Source organism: Vulpes lagopus, chromosome 8 (genome assembly GCF_018345385.1).
Source record: "Vulpes lagopus strain Blue_001 chromosome 8, ASM1834538v1, whole genome shotgun sequence".
Lineage (NCBI taxonomy): Eukaryota > Metazoa > Chordata > Mammalia > Carnivora > Canidae > Vulpes > Vulpes lagopus.
In genome coordinates this window covers 8,747,252-8,772,809 of record NC_054831.1, presented here as the reverse complement: position 1 = coordinate 8,772,809, position 25,558 = coordinate 8,747,252, and the positions used below count along the sequence as shown (strand labels likewise).

The 25,558-nt window shown below is 42.5% G+C and overlaps 1 protein-coding gene and 1 long non-coding RNA gene across 2 annotated transcripts; both read right to left on the bottom strand.

The window, feature by feature from the left end:
- Positions 1–159: 159 nt before the first annotated feature.
- Positions 160–3,988, bottom strand: LOC121497960. The gene is made up of 3 exons (XR_005989582.1): positions 3,850–3,988; positions 2,499–2,642; positions 160–221 (listed from the first exon to the last, which is right to left on the bottom strand). It is a non-coding gene; the product is annotated as an uncharacterized LOC121497960 (long non-coding RNA).
- Positions 3,989–4,173: 185 nt separating this feature from the next.
- LOC121497959 (nuclear body protein SP140-like protein) lies at positions 4,174–23,441 on the bottom strand. Its single transcript, XM_041767834.1, has 6 exons — positions 23,309–23,441; positions 13,473–13,629; positions 12,388–12,556; positions 9,485–9,568; positions 6,245–6,394; positions 4,174–5,402 (listed from the first exon to the last, which is right to left on the bottom strand). Exons 2-6 carry the CDS (start codon positions 13,626–13,628, stop codon positions 5,302–5,304), a joined length of 660 nt encoding a protein of 219 aa, XP_041623768.1. The 5' UTR covers position 13,629; positions 23,309–23,441; the 3' UTR covers positions 4,174–5,301.
- Between the last annotated feature and the right edge of the window lie 2,117 nt (positions 23,442–25,558).

Here is a 25,558-nt window from a genome sequence, read left to right as displayed (position 1 = left end):
ATTCAGGTTCTATCTCAAAAGACAGCTCATTTTAATAAAAGATTAATCTGGACTCTAAAATTTATTATCTTACTTTTGAATGATCTAGCAAACAGCTGGATTTAATGCTTTGTAGAAATGTTGTTAAAGATTCACTTACATACCAAAAATTCTGATCTGCACATATCTCTCTCTTCTAACATGTATGTCCAGAGTAAAAGTATTTCCAATACCCAGGGGATCTATGAAGCATGAGAGGAAAACCATAATTTGTACTTGAAACGTGGTGAATCTTGATATTTCACACAAGTCACATTCAGGATTGAGACATTTTGATTATCATTTCTCTCTACATTTCTTTTTTTTTTTAAGGATTTTATTTATTTATTCATGAGGACACACAGAGAGAGGTAGAGACATAGGCAGAGAGGGAAAAGCAGACTCCTTGCTGGAAGTCTGATGCAGGACTCGATCCCACAACCCCAGGATCATGCCCTGAGCCGAAGGCAAATATTAAACCACTGGGCCACCCAGATGTTCCTCTACCTTTCTAAAGGAAAGAAAGAAGTGGAAACAAGGTTATCAACATTTGTGTTGCCTTATATCCCATGATTGTGGTGAAATTAAAATAAGCCTTTTTTGCAAAGTCCTTTGATAAACCACTACATACTCAATGGCTTTGAGAAAATAGAAATTAGCTCAGTATGAGAAAGCAAAAAAAAATCTGCCCTGCCATTCATGAGGCTGATATAACAGGTACGGAGAAAGTCAGCTGCACATTTAATAAGAAACATTCTCCTCGGAACTCGTGCAGCTATTAAAGGTCATAACAACCCTTCTTTGAATGACTAGTGCTTCCTCACTCACTGAGGAATTTTGTTGTCAAAATCCACGCACTATCAGAAACTTGTTGTTTGAAATGGTATCAACCAGGATAGAGCATCTCACCCTTGCTTGGATGGTCTAAGGTGCTTTGATAAAGAGATGGAATCTTGATTTCTAACCCAGGGGCACAGCTTCCAATATGGGATTTCCAAAAATAACATTCCACATTTTCATAACTTTGTGATTTTCCAACAATAGGACCCAAGGTCCATTTCACAATCCACACCTGATCTTTAACACAGCCCTGGCTTGTTTTGAACCTGCATCAAATCACTGCATCCTATAAATTATACTTCAATTCCACCTTTTCCCAAACTGTACAATAACTCTGTTTCTTTGTTTGGCACAACGTCCATGGTTCTCTGGTGTGTTCCCTCTCCCTTGTTACAATGAGTCAATAAATCTATTGGAATACAGGTTTGTTTGTCCCTGACGATCTTAAACCTATTGAATCAGGACAACTTGCTGGAGGATGTCCAGGGGTTGTTTGACTCCTTTCTTTTTGAAGGTAATTAGATAGTAGGACTTCGAAGCTTTCCAAGATTTTTGACCAAAGGATAACAATATTATTACCCAGGAGAGGAATACTTCACATTCTGTGCTCCACAAAAGATAAAGAAGTGGAAGGGAATGGGTGGGAAATGCCATATAAATTCAAGATATCAGTATTAATAGGCATGACAATAGCTAATCAGAAAGCTCTCATTTGGGGGCGCCTGGGTGGCTCAATCAGTTAAGCATCTGCCTTCAGCTCAGGGTCCTGGGATCAAGCCCATGTCAAGCCCCCATGTCAGACTCTGCACTCAGTGAGGAATCTGCTTCTCCCTCTCCCTCTCCCCTCCCCCTCCTGCTTGTGTGTGCTCTCTCTCTAATAAATAAATAAAATATTTCTTAAAAGTTCTCATTTTCTGAACATATTGCTACAACATCAAACCATGAGCACGTCTATTCAATCAACAGTGCTCATTCTATTAAAATATGAATTTATAACAATTTCTTATGTCTTTGCACACAATAGAAAAAGGTACTGCAGAGAAGGGGATTTTAATATCATTAATTCATTTTCATTGTTTGGTGCTTAGAGTAAAATGCATCAGGAAAAAGTAGCTCTGAATTCAGATTCCTAGAATTCTCAAACCCAAGACTCGCACACCAAAGCTGACACAATTTTTGGTGGTGAGCTAGAAGCTTCCTGGCTCTCTCCTCCAACATTTGTTTTCAAATAGTTGTCACTGATGTTCTCTGGATAAATGAAAAAATTTCCTTGCTCACTGCAGTGTGTGTGACCCACCAACATAGAATTTAAGGAACAGAGGTTTATAAAGTTGGCCAGGAAAGGCACGCCCGCTGAAACAAGTTTCCTAAATTACAGCCCAAACCGGTTAATAAGGCAATAAACCCACAATCTTTGGCATTATCTTTTCCACCAAACAATGTCTACTGGACAAAAGTCTATAAGTAAACGTGTAACCTGACAAAGTCAGGCCCTCATTAGGAGTAAACTATAAATCAGAACACGTATCCTTTTGCTTTCCTGTCGTATTGCCAAGTGTGGATAATTTGTCTTCATCGCCTGATTGGCCTCTATCTGTCACTCTGGGAGAATATTACAATACGTTTGATTAACAACTTACCATTTCTACAGACTTGAACAGGAATAACCTGGCAAGGTTAGCAGTACACTGCAGAAAGGAACACACAGCAATAACTTTCTAGACTGGGGGAGACATGAGCTGCCAAGGTGGTTTTCCTTTATTCCTCTAAAGAAAGTTAAACAGCTAAAAAAAAAAAAAAAGTTAACCAGCTGTAGAGCTAATTTAGCAATTGTTGCTTGGACGTTCCTTATTACCCACTATATGATTCTCTGTTCCTTAACGCTCCAGAGTCCTGGGAAGCCTGATAAAAATTCCAGGTGGTGACCTGGAGGCTCCTCCGCAGCCCTCCCTTCCATGCACTACTCCCTCTGCAGAGCAATCAGACTCCCTGTGTATGGCCAAGAAACCAACAGAGAAAGAAATTCCTTAAGAAACCTATGTGTTATACTATATGTTGGCAAACTGAACTCCAGTAAAAAAATATACATATAAAAATAATAATAATAAAAACATAAAATAAAAATAAAATCCCTAAAAAAAAAAAGAAAGAAAGAAAAGAAAAGAAAAGAAAACTATGAAAGACCAGGGAAGATCATGAAACTCCTGGCATTCGGTCTGTTCTTTGAACTCAACACACCCCCTTGGTTAACACTGTTTTAGTTGCCGTCACCAGGAGCTGAGAAAATTGGGTAGTTGGGCAGTTTTGTGATATTTTGCTAAATTCCTGACACCTCGCCCTTCTACTTCCAATCCTTCCTCCTAATCCCTACACACTTTCTCCGCCTCTATTGCTTGCCCAGGGCAACATTGGAGGATGGATCCAGGAATGAGTGTGTGGATCAGAGCCCTTTCCCCTCCTGCCTCCTTGCCCCCAGTCCCACTCAACTCCCTCACCAACCCAGAACCTGTTGACATCATTTCCCTGAATAATAGGTAGACTTCTAATGTTCAAGATATTAAACATTGGTTAACAACAGATGGTGGAAACACCCTAAAAAATAAATTTAGTTTTTTTACTTACGAAAAATATAGCAAGCAATTAAAATGAATCTTTTTGGGGACAAATATACCTTTTGACATTATCTTCTCTGCTATTATACCTAGTGTTTATTTCCAAATTAACTTTGTTCATAAAATCCATGAAAGAGAAACAGTAACTGCTTGATAAAAGTTATAAATCCTGTAAAACTAACATTTACAGATGTGCCTGGTTGTTTTCTCCCCTTCTAAAGGAAAACACATCTGCTGAATTGAGATCTGAGCCTCCAGAACAATGGTCCTGGTGCTGCCTTAAATTCTCCATAGGACTTTGGAAAGGATTCTTAAACACTTATGTGCCAGAGTTTTCTCACCTACAAAACCAGGATAAAAAAATAGTTATTACACCTACTCCTTACTGATGTTTTAGAATTATGAGATATTGGGATCCCTGGGTGGCGCAGCGGTTTGGCGCCTGCCTTTGGCCCAGGGCGCGATCCTGGAGACCCGGGATCGAATCCCACGTCGGGCTCCCGGTGCATGGAGCCTGCTTCTCCCTCTGCCTGTGTCTCTGCCTCTCTCTCTCTCACTGTGTGCCTATCATAAATAAATAAAATTAAAAAAATTAAAAAAAAATAGAATTATGAGATATTATTTCCTAAATTATTTTTTGAAAAGTTTGGATATAAGCTAATGGCACATCAGAGAACACATGTCAAAATGACTTATTTGGGCTTTTTCCAAGTTTCCAATAACAATATAGGTTCAATGCAATCAAAAATCACTTACCTTTTTTGCGATCTACAGATGATAGAGGTTAGTTAAGGCAGAAATCAATACCTCCATTGGAGACATCAGTATGAACAGGTGTGGGTTGTTTTTTTCCTGACACCAACTGTGTGGTGTCTTTTCCAATGATAAATAGGTCATTTCAATACTAGTCAATTCTCCAGCTCTTCCACACCAACTGGGTGTTGAACAATTCAATTCAGTTCTGACACTAACCACCCAGAGTTAGCACCGACCACACAGGGCAAGGGCCCAGTCCTACATGACTTCCCCTACTTCAGACACCAGCTACAAAATGGGGTCCCCAAGCTATCCATGTTTCTGCCCAACAAATTATAAATCTGGGAGTTCTCCCAATGCCCCCTTAGGTCCAAAAATTTGCTAGCATGACTCACAGAACACAGGGAAATGCTCTACTTATGATTACAGTTTTATTATAAAGACCGCAACTCAAGAACAGCCAAATGGAAGAGACAGATAGGGCAAGGTACGTGGATGCCAGGGCTTCCACGCTCTCTCCAGCATGGAACCCCCCAGCACATCAACGTATTTACCAAGTCAGGGGCTCCCAACCCCATTGTTCAGGGTTTTTTACTACCAAGGTTTAATCATGTAAGTACACTGGTTAAACCATGGGCCATTGGCGATTGAACTTAACCTCCCACCTCTCATTTCTCCCCAGAGGTTGAGGGGTGAAACTGAAAGTTCTAACCCTCTAACTCTCATAGACACCCTCTCACCGCTCAGGAAATTTCAAGGGTCTGGGAAACTGGGTGCCAGGAAGTAGAAACAAAGACCAAATGCCTTTTTTTTTTTTATCATACCACAAGAGGCAAGATCACATGGAAGGAAAAACAACAAATAGAAATATGCTAGTTTGTTTCTACTCCAATGTTGATATATGAACATACATATTCAGTGACTCGGATCTTGTCTGCCACATTTTTCAAAATGGCACATTAAGTACAGAGAATGTGTTCCCAGCATCGACTGGGCCATCGGCTGTAGAGTGCTCTCCTAGTACCACACGTCAGGAAGCAGGACCTCTGAATTCAGATGCCTGATGGGCTGTAGCTCAAAGCTTGCAGCCCTCGCTCTTCTCATCCGGCCCTTGTCCTGGTGCTGAGCTCAGAGCTTCTGGGGGCTCTTCTTCCTCGCTGGATTCGCTGCTGATCACTGCACAAAGAAACAAAACCCCTTAGGGATCTCAGCGTGGGGCCAAGGAACCAGCAGGAAACCCCATAATGGGGGGATGCCAGGAAAGATCCAGCTGCTGGGGAGGAATGTCCCTGCTCCAGATGGTGCCCATCTTCTCATGGAGTCCTGGGCCTACAGGTTAACAACGGGGCTCCAGGCACTCTCCCTGGACGCTGTGTAAGGACAGGTGACCACAGTGGCCAGCTCTAGTCATCTTGCTCCCCATCTTCTGACCACTCACTCCCTCCTTCCCCTTGCAGCTGTCTCTCCCCACTTCCCTACCTCTGCTTCTCTTTCTCACAGCTCGTACCTCCTCTCTCAGCTCAGCATGTTCTCCTCAGCACTCTCTGTTTCCACCTGATGTGTCTTTTTGTCCCCTCATCTCCTCTTGCCATCTTGCTCTACACACCTCCTTAGTGGCCCCTGTTCAGTACCTTTCCACTTCACCCCCAGTTCTCCTCTGTTAGGCAAAAGCTCCTTCCCTGAGCACCAGGGTCTCCCTCTCCTGAATCCACCCCGTCCTCCCTGGGCTGCCTCCTGACACCTTCGCTGCGACACACACAGTGTCACCACATCAGACTCCCTCAGCCAGCCTTTATAATGTTTTCTTTCTTTTTTTTTTTTTTTTTAGGATTTTATTTATTTATCAGAGAGAGAGAGAGAGAGAGCATGCACAAGAGGGGAGGGGCAGAGGGAGAGGGAGAAGCAGACTCCCTGCTCAGCAGGGACTCAATCCTGGGACCCCAAGATCATGACCTGAGCTGAAGACAGATGCTTAACCAACTGAGCCACCCAGGCACGCCTCCCTCGGCCAGCCTTACTGATTATTTCTGATGCTTGGTCACACGCTATCCCTGCTGGCTGGCCTTCTTGGTTAGTTCTGAGGTGACAAGATGCAATCGTCTTCTGTATATTCACCAGATCCACAACACAAGACTGTACTGGGTTTTCAGATCTGGAGAGCTCTGTCCCTGGAATACATACATAATGATCCAGAAAGAACCCCCAGCTGTCTCCCCGACCCCCTGCTCCCCTCTCTCCACACTCCCCCTGGGAGGGTCGCCCTAGCACTACCCCTCGCCTGCTCGCCTACCGCCTCGCTCTGCGTCAGGACCTCTGTGTCCTTCTCTCTCCACCTCTCTGGGGCTTTCCTTTTTACCCTGAAATCCACCTTTTTGTTTTTCCTCTTTTCTCTTAACCTACTATTCTCATTCACTCACTGAAAATTATCTTGGCTGAATTTTGTGTTTATTCTTATGTCCTTTTCCACCAAGGTGGCTTAGTACATGACTACATAAATATACTTAGAACAGTTTTTATAAAATCCTCCATACAAATACATCAGTAATGTAATGTTTGCCAACACATGGCAAAATGTTTGCCAGCCCCTTCAGGGCTTTGGAAACACTGTCCCCGGGGACGACAGCCTGCAGCAGAAGCTTCTATGAGGTGGCCTCCCCCTGATGCTAAATATCCCACCACGTCTCCTCTCTCTTGGTCTCATTGGCCTCCAGTAACGTTCCATTCACTCCCACTGAACACTCTGTCTTCAGGGTTTCTTTGTGTCCCTCTCTACCTTCTCTTTATTGGCATTTGCTTTGTCCATATGATCTTTGTCACTCTCCCTTGTGTAAATTGTCAGTTTATCTCCTGTCAGCCATATCCTCTCTCCATCTCTGTTTCTCTCAGGCTTACCTGGACCCTCTACCTGCCGCTAGGCCCCCAACCCTAGTCTTGTGTGTTGTCCTCATGTCAAAGGTTGCATCCTTCCATCACTCCAGATCTCTCACCAGGCTTTGACCACAACTCAGAGCCCCTTCCCCACCTCTACCTCTAGGATCTTCTCCAGTGATCCTGCTTACTGGCCAGTCTGGCCATCACACACATTATTTCCATGATCCTGTGACAACTTCTGGCAAGGTGGATAAAGCTGCCTCCCTGCCAAACCTCCACCCCAATGGGAGAAGTTTGGATCTCATGTCCATTTAGGTAAAGCCATGCTTGCTCCTAAAACTCATATTGGATGGTCCAATCCACCTACCTGTCTGCACTCGTCCCCCCACAGGGTACCCTCCTCCCCTGAGGATGCCAGCTCCCCTTTCTGTCTTGCTTCCAGGCCAGGGGTAGGGTGAGGCAAGCAAGAGACCCAAGGCCCCTAATTTAAGGAGGCACCTACTCTTGGGTTCTCTTTAAATTTCGCCCCCTAGGCCCTACAGATCTCACCTCACATCTTAGAAAATGTGCCTCCCTCACATCTTAGAAAGTAGTCAGAGGCTGGGCTCAGGTGCCTGGCCTCTGACCCCTCCACATAATGAGCTATCCAGGTAATGGGTCATCTACGACACAGGATTCAGTCAGTTACCTTGCCTATCACCCAAGAAGGCTGCACACCTTCTCTGACTTCCTCTTCCTTTGTTCTTAAAACTTTGGCTTCATCGGGTGCTGATGAGTGAGAAAAGGAGAGACCAGAGCCAGTGACCAGAAAACAAACTAAGGAGTGGCCACACTGAGCTCTGAGGTTGGAGACAAAAGTGAGCTGCTCCTTGTGCAGAAAGACTTCCTGCTCCAAGACTCCGCCCAAAACCCAACCAAGTCCGGCTCTGCCTCTCTCCATCCCATTAGACCTCAGTCCCTTTCTCCCTCCATGTCCTACCAGGATCCAACCTGCAGGCATTGCTGCTCCCATCCTAGGAAGATATGTCTGCATCCCTGACTCCACTGTCTTCTGTTTCCTCATGTTCCTGTCTCTCTTTCCCACAGCCACACTCTCTGCTCAGTCCCTCCTGCCTCTGCCTTCCTGACAAGCTCTCTTCCACCACAATTTCCCACCTTCCATGTCAGGCTAAACTGGTATCTCCTTTCTTGTTCTCTCCGACTTGCTGATTGCCTCCACTCAATGCACAGAAATGAAAAGATATACCTTTTAGTGATGGCAGTGGCTCTTGGCAGTAGGAAGAGGGAAATGGGGAGTGAAGTGGGGTTGCCCATTGAGGCAAGTGGTATGTTTTGAAAGTAGATAGTGGGGGATCCCTGGGTGGCTCAGCGGTTTAGTGCCTGCCTCCAGCCCAGGGTGTGACCCTGGAGACCTGGGATCGAGTCCCGCGTCGGGCTCCCTGCATAGAGCCTGCTTCTCCCTCTGCCTGTGTCTCTGCCTCTCTCTCTCTCTCTGTCTCTCTCTGTCTCTCTGTCTCTCATGAATAAATAAGTGGGATCTTAAAAAAAAAAAAAAAAGAAAGTAGATAGAGGTGACAATGACACAACTTTGTGAATGTACCAAATATCACTAACCCGTACACTTTAAAGTGGTTAATTCTATGCTGTGTGATTTTTACCTCCATGAAGACACACACACACACACACAGGCTCTGGGTTCAGAATGCCTGGGTTCGCCCTTGCTCATTGGACCCCAGGCCAACTACACACACAGTCTCTAGATTTTGGTCCCCTTATCTGCAAAATGGGCACATAAGCAATGCTAACCTCCAATGGCTGCCTGAGTGCTCACCCCACCACTGCCAGAGCAAATGTTCTGCCGTGAGGTGTAAATAACATGGTTATTTTTATTGTGTCTTAACCTTTTCTTCTCTGTCTTTCTTTCTCTCCTGTCTCTCAAAGTACCCACATCCTCCCCTCCACCTTCCTATCACTTCCTCTTTTTTCTCTGTGAACAACTAACTGGCTTTCTTCTTGAATATTTGGGCTTCTGAACAACATCCCCCACACTGAGATGGGTCCTTTCTGCCATCGTCAAGGGTCTCCTCTTTGACATTGACCATGGGCCAGAGTTCTTAGCCTTTCACAGCTTCACACTGACGGTCATCTCTGGATACTCCTAATTCGCACTTAGGTTCTTGCTTCACTCTCCAAATTATGGGGCAGAAAGTCTCTCTTTGCCACCTTTTGTCTTGGATTCCGGAGTCATGTCATTTTGGAATCAATACAAAGCCACACTCATCTGCCTGCCCCATGTCCCTCTGGATTCCTCTAGCATCACAGGTGCCCTTCCTGAGTTCTATCCTCTTTGTAACCAGGAAACAAAGTTTGTATTCTTTCATAGTTACCTTGTTCACAGCTTTGCTCAGTGCTGGGCAGTTTTTGTGTCTCCTCACTATCATCTTCCTGGGGAAGATATTTGTCTTCAATTACTAAACAGAGAAAAAAATTAATTAGTGGTTTCAGGCAAGTCATCACCACCTCATAATTAAGCATCTGGGCCCCCCAAGAATCCAGGAACTGAGCAGGGACTTCTGGACCCTGGGTCAGTTAATCTCAGTGGCTCCTAACTTGATGGTGTTTATTCCTTTCCCTGGGACATAGAAGAGAAAAATATACACATGCAAATCCTATAGGTGATGAGCCTGTCGGGTTTAAGGATTATGGAGGAGTGGGAAAGTTATAAACAGTAATTAATCACTCAACAAGATGACCAGAGAAGAGTGAAAGCTAATTTCAATATAAATTCTGTAAGTGGAATGTAATTTCAATATAAATTCTGTAAGTGGAATGTAATTCTCTAAGTGGAATGTCTCTGTGAACTGTAGGAAGGAAGAGAGAGAATTCTTCTGGAGAAGAGCAAGGCTCACAGAGAGATCCATGAGTATGAAAGAGAAAGCCCAGCTGCTCTAAGGATGCTGCTAGAGGAGAGGAGGGTTGGGGCAGGGAAGGTGAGTGCTTCCCAAAGAGACAAAGCAGAGGACACCTGGAGGAACAAGACAGACCTCCCAGGGGCCTAGATCCCAGGAACAAAAGAAGGACACTCCTCAGCTCTGAGCAGGGAGCACAGATTGCATTGCTGGAGGATGGCCCACAGGCCTGCCCCAGCGTCTGGGGAGGCCACCAACCAGGGGAGGCAGGGACACCAGCCCAGCGCCCCTGCCTGTAGGTGACCCAGCACACATAGGAGGAAAGAAATAAGCCAGGAAGCCTGAATGGGGAAGGGAGGGAGGAGAGGGAGATGGGGCCATGTCTACAGGGAGTCCAGGGAGGAGGGGACACCAGGGAGGAAGAGAACCTGCTGCCCCAGGGCCCATGGCGGGAGCTCCTCCTGGGGTAGGGCCTGCTAGGGTGAGTTCCACAGGACAGTGGGAACCATGGGTGCTTTGTCATCCCACGACCTGGACTCAGATCCTGGCAAAACCAGGTGGAAGAAAGGAGGAGAACAAAGGGAAGGGTGAAGAGGGCCAGTGCAAGTGGGCAGTCCCACAGGGGCTTAGGGGGCCCTGAGTGTGGGATGAAGGTTGGCACCAAGCAGCAGGAGAGAGTGCTACACCTCATTCCACAGCCCCCAGATTCTTGACTTTGGGTCACTGACCCATAGCTCCTGTGGACAACAGAGTCTGAGAGGCAATAGCTGCTACCTCCCCAGGGGCAGGTGGGCGGCAGCAAATGTAGGTGCAGGTTCCCCCCCGCCCCCACCAGCTGGGGGAACCTGGAACCTAACCCAGGTGATGTGGACACTTAACCTGGAGAGAATCAGAGCCCCTGAGATGTGGGCAGTACAGGTAACCGCCATTCCCTTTGTTCCCATGGCCTGGGACATCCTGGTCACATATATAATATTGACCTAAGACATGTAAATTTGTCTCAATGAAGCTTTCAACAATTATTGACTTGAAATTTGTTCCTAGATATTTGATTGTTTCTAATCCTTTCTCTAACTCAGGTATTAATATAGAAATTATTGTTCTGGGGGGAGGGCAAAAGAATCTGTCTTCTCGCAGTGCATCATTTTCAGGAATATAAACAGAAGTATCTTTTGGAGGAAAGGGCACAGGAATCTGTTTTCTCCCAAGGCACTTCTGAGGATAGAGTTGATTACCTGAATGTTGAGGACTACATTTTTTTGTCCCTAAAACACTATATAAAATGGATTTTAATAAATTTATGCTTTAATACTTAAAAAAAAAAGAAATTATTGTTCTGGATGCCTGGGTGGTGCAATGAGTTGAGTATCCCACTCTGAGTTTCTGCTCATATTGTGATCTCAGGGTCCTGGGATGGAGCCTGGCAGCAAGCTCCTTGCTCAGTGCCATCTACTTGAGATTCTCTCCCTCTCCCTCTGCTCCTTCCCCCTGCACTCTCTCTTTCTCTCTCAAATAAATAAATAAATCTTTAAAAAGAAAAGAAATTATATTGTTCTTATTTTAATCAATGTACTATTTTCACAAATTAACACACTCCCTACTTTATTTCAGCTTCTTTTGATTTTTTCCCCTTGCTTAAGAATTGATGTTACTTCTTTGTTTTTATGAAAATAAAACTCCAATTCTTCAGAAACCACACAATCTACCTATGACCATCATGTCATAATCAGCCCTCCTTACTGCCCTGCCCTTCCACACGCAGGCCTTGCTTCTGTGCCGGGGGGGGGGGGGTTCTTGTGACTTCTTGATTCTTTATGTGGAGCTAACTTTTTATCAGACTATCTCAAATAAAGTTTTCTGTGGGAATTGGTGACAATCTGGTCATCTTAGAAAAATGTCACAACGTTCCCAGGAACACTTCCTCTTTATCAGGCACCCATGACACAAAATAAATACACATTCCTGGAAGAAGAAAAAGGGCTGTAATTAAACCTACATGAGGTCCTAGCAGAGTAATCATCTGATGGATAATTTTAATGTTAAGACCAGAGAACACATCAGTTTCTATTAGTGGTGACTCACACTGACAATCACAGATCCTGGGACAGGGTACACATTTCGTGAATATTTGTTAAACCATGAACAAGGGGTAGTGGAAAGGGAGGTGGGCGGGGGGTTGGGATGACTGGGTGACAAGCACTGAGGGGAGCACTTGACGGGATGAGCACTGGGTAATATGCTATATGTTGGCAAATTGAACTCCAATAAAAAAATAAATTTAAAAAAATCCATTTGATTGCAAAAAATACCTATTAAACCAACAAATGAGTGAATGAATAAATGAGGAGTAGACCTGGACCCTAAAAGGGAGAGGAGATTACCATTTTTGAAGATTCTAAGAACATGAATTAAGGCAGGATACTCCTTCAGATGAACCCTGCTGAACAGGACTTGTAGAAGTGACCTATCAAAGGTCTTCTCAAGGCAGCAGAGGACATCATATGCCACTTTCTCTACAGGAATTAAGTTTCTGTGGGCTTCCTGAGATTCCTTTTAAAAAGGTGCAATGAGAAAAGAATATAAATAATTTCAAAATTAAAATAGTTTCAAAGTTAATCACTAGGAAGTGATTGCATAGAACATTCATTCCACTTTCCCAGGTAGATAGACTATTATTTTTCATGTAATATTTTAGAACTTCTTAAATATTTGATCAACTGCTTAAAATAACAAATGAACTCTTCTTATTGACTTTTGAACTTTCATCCTGCATAGGCTGTTTCAAGAGTGGACCTTATAGTAATTCTGTTGGCCTCACAGCAACTGCCTGCCCTCCAGGTATGAGGAGTCCTGAGAGGGCTTCAGGATGTAGGCAGATGGTCCTGCCATTGCTGTAAGGAGCACATGGGGGACTGCACAATCATATGGTACAGAGGTAGCTCCTCTATTTCCCTGGGATTGCTCACTGATCCAAATTTACTTGAATGCTAAAACTCTAGAACCACCTTACAAAACATAAGGACACAATAGCAAGGTAGAAAAAATTGACTTATAATAGCACAAAATCCCTGGGGATTTCATTTGACATAGTGGATTTTATAATGGAATACTGCCCCAGTGCTCTTAATTATTTTAAGTTTGTTTAATTTTGTTATACTATATAAATCGCTAGACATTTGCAAAGCTATCAGTTTCAATTCTGCCATAGGACTATTCCCATCCATCTTACTGCAACATGTCCCACAGAAGACAAGGGCTTTAATTAGAGCAGAAGTATGGTTATCGAGGTCTGCTTGCCCTGTCACCCTCGACCTTATAAGAGGATTAACTCACTTAAAAGAGTCTTTCCATGAAGAGTATGGAAGGACCATCAGTTAGTTATACTCTAAATTCTGAATCCAGGATTCCACACCTAAATTAGTGTGGAGCTGGGTTATTATGGGGAGATATAATAAACTTCACGTACATTATAGAGGTCTTCCGTGATAAAGGAGCGGTCTCTGAGGCTTTCAAGGAAAGGAAATGGCTTTGTTATTGCATTTGCTATCTCCACCTTATTTTCCTTGAAGTGATTCAAAAGAGCCTCATGGGAAATCTTCTTGTTCTGGCCTATTGAAAACATCCTAAGGAAAAAAATACAATGAGAGAATGAGCATCAAGTTGCCCTTCCCACCCCCGCCTCCTCAAAAAAACAAACAAAAACAAAAAAACAAGCAAACAAGAAAAGTCTAGGTAGGCCCAGATGTTTCCCTTGTAAATTCTCTAAAATACACATTTAAGAAAGGCTATTACGGATCTTACAGTGATTCTGCCAGTGAATAAAGAAAAAAAGGGAAAACAGTCCAACTTCTAGAGTTTGACAGCATAATCTTGATACAGAAAACCTGACAGAGACACTACAAAAATGAAAAGCACAGGTTGCTATCTCTCCTGGACACAGATGGAAAAACATGTTCCTACAGAATGTTAGCAAATCAAATCCAGCAATAGATAAAAAGGATAAATACATCATAACTAAGAAAGTAACTTTCTTAATCTAGTAAAGGGTATACACCAAAAAACAAAAAACAAAACAAAACAAAAACCAAAAAGCTAAAAACCAACAACTATGCCTAACATCATACTTCAAGGTGAAATATTAAGTATTTTCCCACTCAATTTGAGAATAAGATAAAATGTGTACCGTCACCATTTCTATTAAACAATTACTAGAAATTTTAGCCAATGCAATAAGGTGAGAAAATAAATTTTTAAAATATACCTGATAGGGAAGAACTATAACCACTATTATTTGCAGCTGATGAGATTGTATACTTAGAAAACCTAAAAGAATTTATAGACAAATTTTAGAATTAATTAGTAATTGAACAAGGTAATTAGACTCAAATAGATCAATATATATTTCTATATACTTGCAGTAAACAAATTGAAACACAAATAGAAAATAGTATCATTACCAAAAGCATCAAAAAGCATCAATAATAAAGACAAAGCCAATAAAAGAAGTGCAAGAACACTACACTGAAAAATCATAGAACATTTGCTAAGAGAATTTAAAGAAAGCCAAAATAAATGCAGAGATATACCATGTTTATGGATTTGAAGACTAAATAGTGATAAACTGTAAATTCTCCCCAATTAACCTACAGATCCAATATAATTTCAATAAATTGCAAGTAGAGGTAGACAATAGGTCCCTGGGTCCAGTGCTCTGGAGCACTGCCACCATCAATGTAAGAGAAGAAATGTCTCAAGCAGAACTCCTCTCTGGGGGCCTCCTTTAGGATGCTTCTCTGTATGAACATATCCTAGAACCTGGGGTGGTCTCAGAACGATCAATCTCAAGGATTACATCATTGAAAGCCCTCCTCTCATGGTGACAACCCAGCAAAATGGCCCTGTGGCTGGCCTTCAAAGGGATGAGATGGAATTGAGAGTGGTGCCATCCCCCAATACTGAGCTCCCCATGATGGCCATACAAGGCTTGTCCTTGACCTACAACCAGACAGGACTGGGGGTGTCTTTAGAAGTTTTATGGATGATCTCTAATCCCAGGGAAAACATAAGATTCTGGAGCTTCCTGACCCTCAGGGACAGGATGTCCCCAACCATGGTGGGAGTTGGTGAAACCCACAGAGCAAGGGCTACTGCTGGTGCTTGGCTGAGGCCTCCACCTCCTGCAGTAACTATGCAGAAAGTCAGCATGTGAAGGGGTGGGGGGACACACAGAGCTAACTCCTCCCCCCACCACCACCCTGGAGGTGGCCAGTTGCCTTGGTTTTGTTGCCTTTTTAACTGTTTTCTGATCCCCTTCTCATATTTGAACTCTGAGTGACAGTACTAAGGTGTCATACTAGTTTTTTCTTGCTTTTTGGTAAGGGAATGAATTCATTATACCTCTGGGGTTGTTATGGGTTAGCTATCCCAACAAAACCTGGCTGGGTCTGCTCTGCTCCTGACCCCAGCCCACTCTGTGGTGGCCTGTCAGAGAAGGAGCCTTTCTCTCATGCACTGGTTATATGGAGGGCATCAGGTGGAAGGCTGGCCATAACCTCCCTGTCTGTGATGTTCACATCAAAGAGAAAATCTGCTGGAATAGATTTCTGAGGACTAGAGAGAGCTCAACAAAACATTGGTTTCAAATAAGATTTTTGTGGAAATTGACAAACTGATTTAAAAATATACGTGGAAATGCCAAGCTTAGCCAAGACAATCTTGAAAATGAATAACAATGTTTAACTTGCTATAGAGTTACAGTGATTAAGACAATGCAATATGGGCACAAAGATTTTTTTCCATATATCCTCCGCCATCATTCAACAATTTTTTAAAGTGTCTTTAAAATACTTAAAATGTGTAAGTAGAAGTTAAGTGTAAATTGGAATGAAAATAAAAAGAAAGGGGGGATGAGACATAAAACCAAGGTCTGAGAGATTTGGTGGGACTGTGGCTCTGAGCCAGTGGTCCGTAGACCCCACATTGAGAAACATGCATCTCTTTGGTCTTCAGGCTATTTCGAGCTGGGAATAGGTAGACAGTCAGTATTAACTATCTCCACTTCTATTTTCCTTTATCTTCTTTGGGCCTCCAGCGAGATTCAAAGAGTGAAGGTGAAGCTTTTCTCAAGCCCCATCTTCTCTCCTCCATGGTTGGAACCATGTGCTCCCAGGGGAAGAGGGCTGACTTAGTGGTGAATTGCAGAACACTGATTGTTGTTTCAGTTCTGGTGATGTAGTGGATTTATCAGCAGACAGATAAAAAGGAATGAGGGTTCATAAGCTACAGGAGAAATATCCAATTTTCAGCTGAAGTGGAGGAAATCTCAGTAGAATTCACACAAACCTACATATTAAGGAGATTGACAGATCTACGTTGGGAGTACTTAGCTTAGAAAAAGAGGACATTCAGACCAGGTCCCCCAGAGCTCCTCTGTCCTAGACCACCCATCCACACAAGTCATGGTAATCCATTCCTCTGCCGTTCCAGTCACTGGTTCATGGATGGTCAGGACTAGCAACTAGGTTCGCAGCTAGCAACCAATGAGTTGCTAGAAGTTTGCCTACTGCTTTTGTGTTAAACAAGCCAGTCTTTTGCTCCAGGTGGCTCTAAAGAAGGCAGCATGTCCTCCAGCTGCTGCTAGTAACCATAACAGGCACCCACAACTGTAAGTTCGAGCTGGTGCTGGGGCATCAGAGCAGAAAGATGATAAAGTACCCAGACGACTGATGGCATCATTGGGCCACTGAATCAACCAGCCTTGAAATCTGGTCCAAATGTCAGATTTTCCATTACAAATATATTCTCATTTTTAAGCCAATTTGAGTCAAGGTATTTGTTAACTTGTAACAGAAAGTATCCTAACTTTTAAAATCCTCAAAAACTAGTATGTGAAGAAAAAAGGCTTATGAAATAAAAATAGACCTGTTTAAGAACAAGATATTGGCTTAGTAGTCGAGATGTGAAGGGTAGAAAAGGTAAATGATGCTCTGCTCTCCATAACAGCATCAGACCCATGGGCAGAAGACCAGGACAGAACCTAAGAAGCAGGCTGAACTTTGAAAGGTCCTGCTGGAACTTGAAGTGTGTGACTCTGGAGGCCTTTTCATGACACATGACATTCTGCTCCCCCAGGGACAGTTCAGATTATTCAAAGCCTGGAATGCTGAGAAGCAGAGGAAGATTGGAGGCTTGTGCAAAAGCAGGGTTCAGTAGATATGTTAGTCCTTACTGGACCAATGGGGTAACCATCTTTGTCAGCTTCCCCAACGGTTTTAGTTCAGGGTTCCGTATTGAAAGATGAGTCTGGGCTGAGACAAAGGTTTATTACCCAGAGCAGGAGGCTCCCTGGGCCCTTGGAATTCAAAGTAGGGGCAGCAGCAGGAGCAGTGGCTACTGTAGCTGCAGAATAAAGAGTCCAGGCTTCCTCTTGTGGATGAGAATTGGAAGCAAAGAGCAGGAAGGAGCCTGGGAAATTTGGGTGGGAATGTTCGTTGCCAATTCCCAGGTCTCCTTCCAAAAGAGGGACATCAATAGGTATGACACTCCTGGTCCCTCCCTACACCCTCCTCCTTCCCATGAGGGATAAGCTCTTAGATGTTCCTGGAGAAAAAGCACAGGCTATAAGTTATGATCTCTTCCTGCCTGTCTCTGGAGCTAGCCTGAGGGCAGAGAGGAGGCCGCAAGGCTAGTGCTCCAGGTGTAGGCATTGTGAGAGCAGACCCTGCCTGGCTGTGGTGAGGTCCCTAATCACAGTGCCCACTGTGAGGAAACTCATTGCTGTGACATAACTAAGCCATGTCTCCCAATCTAGTTTTGATTCATAATAAAACTGATGTCATGATCTCCAACTATCTGACTTCTTCTCTCTCTCTCTCTCTCTCTCTCTCTCTCTCTTAAGTGGCTTTGAAATATAGTATGTAAAAGGCATTATTATGGGATCCCCTTAAATCCCCACAAAAACCAAGGTAAATGCAGAGCAATAGCCTTTGCTTGGAGATGTGCCTGTTACAAATGAGACTGCCTCCCTGGACAGGCCCAACACTGACTCACCACTGTCTGCCAAAACATAGGGCTCAAAGGGCAAACAGAAATCAAGAGGTTTTAAATATCCAGCATGGATCCTGCAAAGAAAAAGGGAGTCACAAGCAGTCTTGGGAACAATTACAAAATTGGCAAGAAGACAAATGCCACTTTCTGAAAAAAGAAGCCATTCAGATATGCAGATCTCCCCGAGGATGTGGGTAGCATAGTGCCAAAATTGGCCTTCAAGCGGGAACTATCCTATTAAAATTAAGTTCTACGATGGACTCTCAACACTTACTGGTGACTTTTCTTCCCTCTATAGTTTGAGCTGTCTGTTCTCCACACCTCAAATTGAAGAAGTCTCTGCTAGATTCTGATGGCTGTAGGAGTCCTGGGATCAGGGAATTGTCACAGATTATACATTGCTAGCTTGGCTACAAATTAGCTTGTGTCAGGTTTTTTTCTCTTTTGTGGGTTGGAACCAGACTTGTGATATTTTTATTCTTATTAATTATATTGGTATATATATATAATTATATTCTTATATTATTATTATTATTATTAATTTTTATTATTCTGGTAACCCTCTTGCCTCTTGGAGTTAAGAAATGTGGGACACATAAGAGACCCAGGGTTGGATGCACCTAGACTGGTAATGCTAAGAGGAGCACAGGCAGCTGCAGCCAGAAGGATGAGAATCTGGACTGCATCCAATCCTCTGCAGCTAAGTCTAAGTTCCCTCTGCCAGAGGAAACTTTGGGGCCATAATTTCTTTGGGAGACTAGCCTAAAAACCAGGGGAGATTTCATTTTGGTTCCTTAATTTTACTATGGGATTTAATAATGGGAGGGGATGTCAGGAAAGAAAGCAAAATAGGAACTGCCAGAAATCCATCCCTCCACTCAGACAACAACTGTACTAGCAGAAGCTGTCTGAAGTCATCACTTTGGCACTCCCGAGTGTATTTGAATGTTCGCAGCTTCCAGGAGAAAGCCGACCCAGGAAAGCGTGGCTAACTTTGGCCAATTTCGACCTTTAACACTACAGTAGCCATCTATCCCCCAAGCCCAAGCCCAGCAGCAGGCAGCTGTGCCCACATTTCTCAAGTGGCTTGTTGCAGCCAGGGAGGGCCAATAAGGAATTAGTCTTCCAAATATTAGGATTCTGTGTCCTGATTGCTGATGACAGCTTTTCATTGCTGGGGTGTAGGCACGAAGCAGGCAGCCATTGATGGAGTCCCAGTGGTTGGGGTGGTTTCCTGGGGCCTTAAAAGAGCTGCACCTCATTTTTTTTGTTTGTTTGTTTGACTCAGTTTCCTTTCAGTTTCTTCCCTTTTGGAAGCCAGACGTTTATGATTCAGACCTTCAAAAGCAACAATATACAGGGGACTTTAGAAAGCCACTGTGCACCTACCCAGGGACAGATGCAGGCTAAAAGACCTAAGTTTTCTCCTCAGGCTCATCCTCAGCCCAGAGTTATATGGCAACCATTTCTTTAAAAATGGTGAGGAATGGGGCAGCCCGGGTGGCTCAGCGGTTTAGCACTGCCTTCGGCCCGGGGCCTGATCCTGGAGACTCGGGATCGAGTCCCACGTCGGGCTCCCTGCATGGGGCCTGCTTCTCCCTCTGCCTGTGTCTCTGTCTCTGTCTCTGTCTCTCTCTATATATATATCTCTATCTATCTATCTCATGAATAAACAAATTAAAATCTTTAAAATAAAATAAAGAAAATAAAAATAAAAATGTTAAGGAAGCAATTACACCTACATATCATCCAAAAGAAGTAAATACTTAAAAAAAAAAACCTAACTAAAGAAGTGAAAGACTGCCATGGCATGCTGAAACTACCAAATATTGCTGAAAGAAATTAATGAAAGCCTATAAATGGGAAAAAAATCTCATGTTCATGGATTGGAAGACTTAACATTTTATGATGTCAGCACTACCCAAAGCAGTCTATAGGTTCATCACAATCCCTATAAAAATCCCAAAAGCCTTTTCACAAAAATGGAAAGCTGATTCTCAAATTTATATGGAATTGCAATAGACTGAATAGCCAAAACAATCTTGAAAAAAGATAAAATTAGAAGACTCACACTTCCCAACTTTGAAACGCAGTACAAACCTACAATGATTGAAACAGTATGGCACTGGCATAAGAACAGGCTTATGGAACAGTAAAATGAAATAGAGAGATTAGAAATAAACCCTCATACATATGGTCAGTTGATTTTCAATAAGGGCTCCACTAGCATTTAATGAGGAAAGGATAGTCTTTTCCACAAAAGATGCTGGGAAGACAAGAGATCCACATGCAATAATCCCCACATACATAAATTAACTCAAAATAAATCAAAGACTCAACATTAAGAGGCAAAACTATAAAATGAGGGAAGTCCTTGTAACACTGAGTTTGGCAATTATTTCATGGATATGACACCAAAAGCATAGACAACAAGAGAAAATAGATAAATGGCACTTCATCAAAATTAAGACCTTTTGTGCATCAAAATACATTACCAAGAAAGTGAAAAGACAAACCCACAACTGACATCATACTCAACAGTAAAATGCTAAAAGCTTTTCCTCTAAGATGAGGAGTAAGACAAAGACGTCCATTCTCACCACTTCTATTCAACATGGTACAGGAAACCTAGCCACAGCAATCAAACAAAAAATAAAGTGCATTCAAATTGGTACAGAAGAGGGATGCCTGGGTGGCTCGATGGTTGAGATTTAAGTTCAGGGTGTGATCCTGGGGTCTGTGGATCAAGTCCCACATCGAGCTTCCCACGAGGAGCCTGCTTCTCCCTCTGCCTATGTCTCTGCCTCTCTCTGTGTCTCTCATGAATAAATACATAAAATCTTTTTTAAAAATTGGTACAGAAGCAGTAAAACTGTCACTATTTGCAAATGATATGACACTATGTATAGAAAACCTTAGAGACTCCATCAAAAACTATTAGAACTAATAAATCCAATAAAATTGCAGGATACGAAATCACTATCCAGAAATCTGTTGTGTTTCTATACACTACAACAAACAAACACAAGGAGAAAATAAGAAAACAATCTCACTTAATATTACATCAAAAAGAATAAAATAACTAGGAATAAATTTAACCAAGGGAAATGAAAGACCTGTACTCTGAAAACTATAAGACACTGATGAAAGACATGGATTAGAAGAATTATTATTAAAATGTACATGCTACCCAAAGCAATCTACAGACACTGTAATCCTTATCAAAATATCAACATTTTTCACCTAACTAGAACAAATAATCCTAAAATTTGTATGGAACTACAAAAGACCCCAAAGAGTAAAAACAATCTTGGAAAAAAAAAGAAAACCAGATGTATCACACTCCCAGATTTCAAACTATCTTACCAAGATATAGTAATCAAAATGGTATGGTGCTGGCACAAAAATGGACATATAGATCAATGGAACAGAATAGAAAGCCCAGAAATAAACCCACAGACAGATGGTCAGTTAATCTATGGTAAAGGAAGCAAAAATATAACATGGGGAAAACGAAGTCTCTTCAATAAATGGTGCTGGAAAACTAGACAGCTACATGCAAAAGAATAAAACTGGACCACTTTCTTACACAATATACAAAAATAAACTCAAAATGGATTAAAAGCCTAAATGTAAGAGAAAAAAAACATAAAATTCCTAAAAGAGAACAGAGGCAGTAAACTTATGGACTTAGTCTTAGCAATATTGTTTTTGGGGGGGTGGATCTGGCTCCTCAGGCAAAGGCAACAAAAGCAAAAATAAACAATCAGGACTGCATCAAACTAAAAAGCTTTAGCACAGTGAGGGAGATCAACAAAAAAATTAAGATGCAACTTACTGAATGGGAGAAAGTATTTGCAAATAATATATCCAATAAGAGGTTAATATCCAAAATGCATAAAGACCCCATAACAACTCAACACCAAAAAAACAAACAGTCCAATTTAAAAATGGACAAAGGACCTGAATAGACAGTTTTCCAAAGAAGACATACAGACGGCCAGTAGACACATGAAAAGATGCTCTTCGGGGAAATTCAAGTCAAAACTACAATGAAATATCACCTCACACCTACCAGAATGGTCAATATCCCAAAAGACAAAAAATAAGTGTTGGAGAGGATGTGAAGAAAAAGAAACCCTTATGCACTGTTGGTGGGAGTATAAATTGGTACAGCCACTATGGGAAACAATATAGAGGTTTCTCAAAGAGTTAAAATCAGAAATATCATATGATTCAGCAATTCCACCTCTGGGGAACTGGTGGGTAGCAAGGATGAGCAAAATAGGTGAAGGAGATAAAGAAGTAAAAAATTCCAGTTCAAAATAAATAAGTCATAAAAATAAATAAATAAATAAATAAATAAGTAAGTCATGAGGATGAAAAGTTCCACATGGAGAATATAGACAATAATATTAAAGTAACTTTATAAAGTGACACATGGGAACTACACTTACCATGGTGAGCATTTCATAACGCATAAAAATGTCAAATTACTATGTCGTGCACCTGAAACTAATATAGCAGTGGATGTCCACTATAATTTAAAAAATAAATACTTTTTAAATAATAAAAAATAAATAAATAATAAAAAAGAAAATGAAAAGACAACCACAGGACAGGGTGGGGGGAATATTTGCAAGACAAAAATCTGATTAGGGATTCATATTCAGAAAATATAAAGAACGTGTGAAGCTTAACAACAAATAACCACAAAGAACTCAATTCAACACGGGCAAACAAGTAAACAGTTCTCCAAAGAAGATATACAAATGATCAACATGCCCATGAAAAGATGCTCCACATCGTTAATCATCATGCTAATGGAAATCAAAACCACATGGAGGTACCACTTCATACCTACCAGCGTGGCTGTAATAAACATTTTTAAAAGAAACAACCCCCCTCCCCCCACACACACACACACTAACAAGTTATTGGTGAGGATGTGAAGAGACTGGAACCCTGGAGCATTGCTGATGGAAATGCTGAGTGGTCTAGCCACTGTGGAAAACAGCTTAGAGGCCCAAAGAATTAAAGGTAGAGTACCGCGTAACCTAGCAATTCCACTCCTGAAGTGGGGCCCCTCAGAACCAACCAGTGGGCAGGGGTATCTGAAGTTGCAGGTACTAGTTCATTCTTTTGACCCAGTTGGTAAAGAACCACTGCTTGGAGCCCCTTCAAGGGCCCTCCTCCACCACCTGCTGCCCTAGTCACCCTCACCTCCCACCCCTCCAGACCTCCCAAATCAGCAACCTGGTGCCAATGAGTCCTTCAGGAACCTGCTCCAGCCTTCCAGGGTGATCGTTCTCTTTAGAAGATACGGAGCAGAATGAAAGCAAAGAGTCTACTGTGGGACTTTGTTCTAATTTGATCAAGTGAAGCCTCATTCTGAATTTGCCTTCCGCCTCCCCATCCGGTGCTTTCGGGACTTTTTCCTCTTTCCAGATTTGTTAGAAAGTCTACACTGCCCTCTCACGGCAGAATCTTGGTATTGTAAGTCCCCTTAAGACCCATCTCGTACTTTTTGCTCTGAATTCGCCCTGTTGTCCATCCTGGAAAAAGAGAACTCTCTTCTCAACCCTGTAACGGAATAGCTCAATATCAAGGTTAGAAGGGCCATTATGTCCTTCGAGATAAGAGTGAAATAACTTAGGAATTGGTACATGAGATGATTTTCCAGATCTAGACAGAGAAGTCTTTGTTCACATTGTGAGGGAGGTCCTGTGTCTTTGACTCTTTCCCACCCCCTTTCTGAGCTGTCCATTTTCCTAGGTTCTTGAAATATTCCTTGGGTTTCAGGCTTCCCAAGAACAATGTATGCCTGGACTCTGGATTTCCCCCTTAGGCTGGAAAGCTCTGAAGTGAGCCCCACTCAGAGGACTCATGAAGGAGCGATGGGGTATCTGAAGTGTCAGAGCAGTGACATGACTTCTGGAAACCCATCTGGACAGCCTCCACCATTGCACAGAGCCTGTTGGCTTCTGCTGGCTTGTCCTACAAATTCCCCACTCTGAGTGCTTCCCACAAGTAGAATCTCAATGGTTACTTGAACAGAGAAGAAAGGGGAGTAAAACCACTGGAGTTGCATTCGTGTTCCTATTTTCAAAAAACAAACCAAAACAGCTTCATACAAATATAAAATACCAATGGTTTTAGTCAATTCATTAATTAATGAGGGGCCCAGAAAGGCATTAAAACTAGTTCAAAGGAGATTTGGAAGGAGTGAGATTTATGTCCGTCAAGGCAAAGGAATGCTGAAATGAATTTGTTAATATATACAAAACTGGTTACTATCCTACTGGGCAAGAAATTATCTGAGGTCATCTTTTCTAGCAGACAGTAAGCGATTGCACCTCTCCCAGACAAAATCCATGTGCGTTACCATGGCCAAGACTCATTTACAAAACTTTCTGATAAGAATCATTTATGTTATTATAGGTTTTCTGCTAGTTAACCTCTACCTCTTATAGTTATAAAATACCTGAGGCAATAAAAATTCAGTCGAAGTTGGATAACCAGCGCTGCACTAAAAGAATAACCAGTGATCTCTTCATTTTTCTTGACCATGTATGAAATAGGATGTGTCCATTGATGTTTTAAGGAACTGGGGCATGATGGTCCCCAGCCTCTGGTTGTGAGCATTCCCCTTCTCCTTTGTTCATATAAATGCCAAACTTGTTTATCACTTTTGAGCCCGTAGGTGGTCTTCTCCTATGACATTGTCAAGTATGTTTATGCCAGTTGTAGGGGCACTGAGGTCCCACTGAGCCAGGTTGGCATCCAGAGGGCTCAGTGTGGGATAGCACAGAAGAGCACCTGCATCTGGACTTTCTAGGTGGGTCTGGAGCAAACTTGTTCTTTAAAGGATCAGATAGTAAATTTTTAGGCTTCACAGACCCAGAAGCTCTCTGCAGCAACTACTCAGTCACTAGCACAAAAGCAGTTATAGACAAAATGTAACAAATTATGTGGCTGTGTTTGGGTGCCTGGGTAGCTCAGGACATTTAAGCATCCAGCTTTTGATTTCAGCTCAGGTCATGATCTCAGGGTCCTAGGATCAAGCCCTATGTTGGGGCTCTGCACTCAGTGGGCAATCTGCTTGAAGACTCTCTCTCTCCCTCTCCCTCTGTTCCTCCCTCCGCTTCCTCTCTCTCTCTCTCTCTCTCTCTCTGCCTCTCTCCCTCCCTCCCTCTCAAATAAAAATAAATAAATCTTTAAAAAAATCATGTAGCTGTGTTTCAATAAAACTTTCAAAACATGCACTGGGCTGGATTTGGCACATGGTCCATAGTTCGTCAATCCCTAGTGTATTAGTCTGCTCAGGCTGCATTATAAAATGCCACCAACTAGGTGACTTAGACAACAGGTATTTATTTTCTCACAGTCTTGGAGGCTGGCAGTGTGTGATCAAGGTATTAGCAAATTTGATTTCTCTTGAGAGCTCTCTTCCTAGCTTATAGATGGCCACGCTCTCACTGCGTCCCTACATGGTCTTTCTTGTGT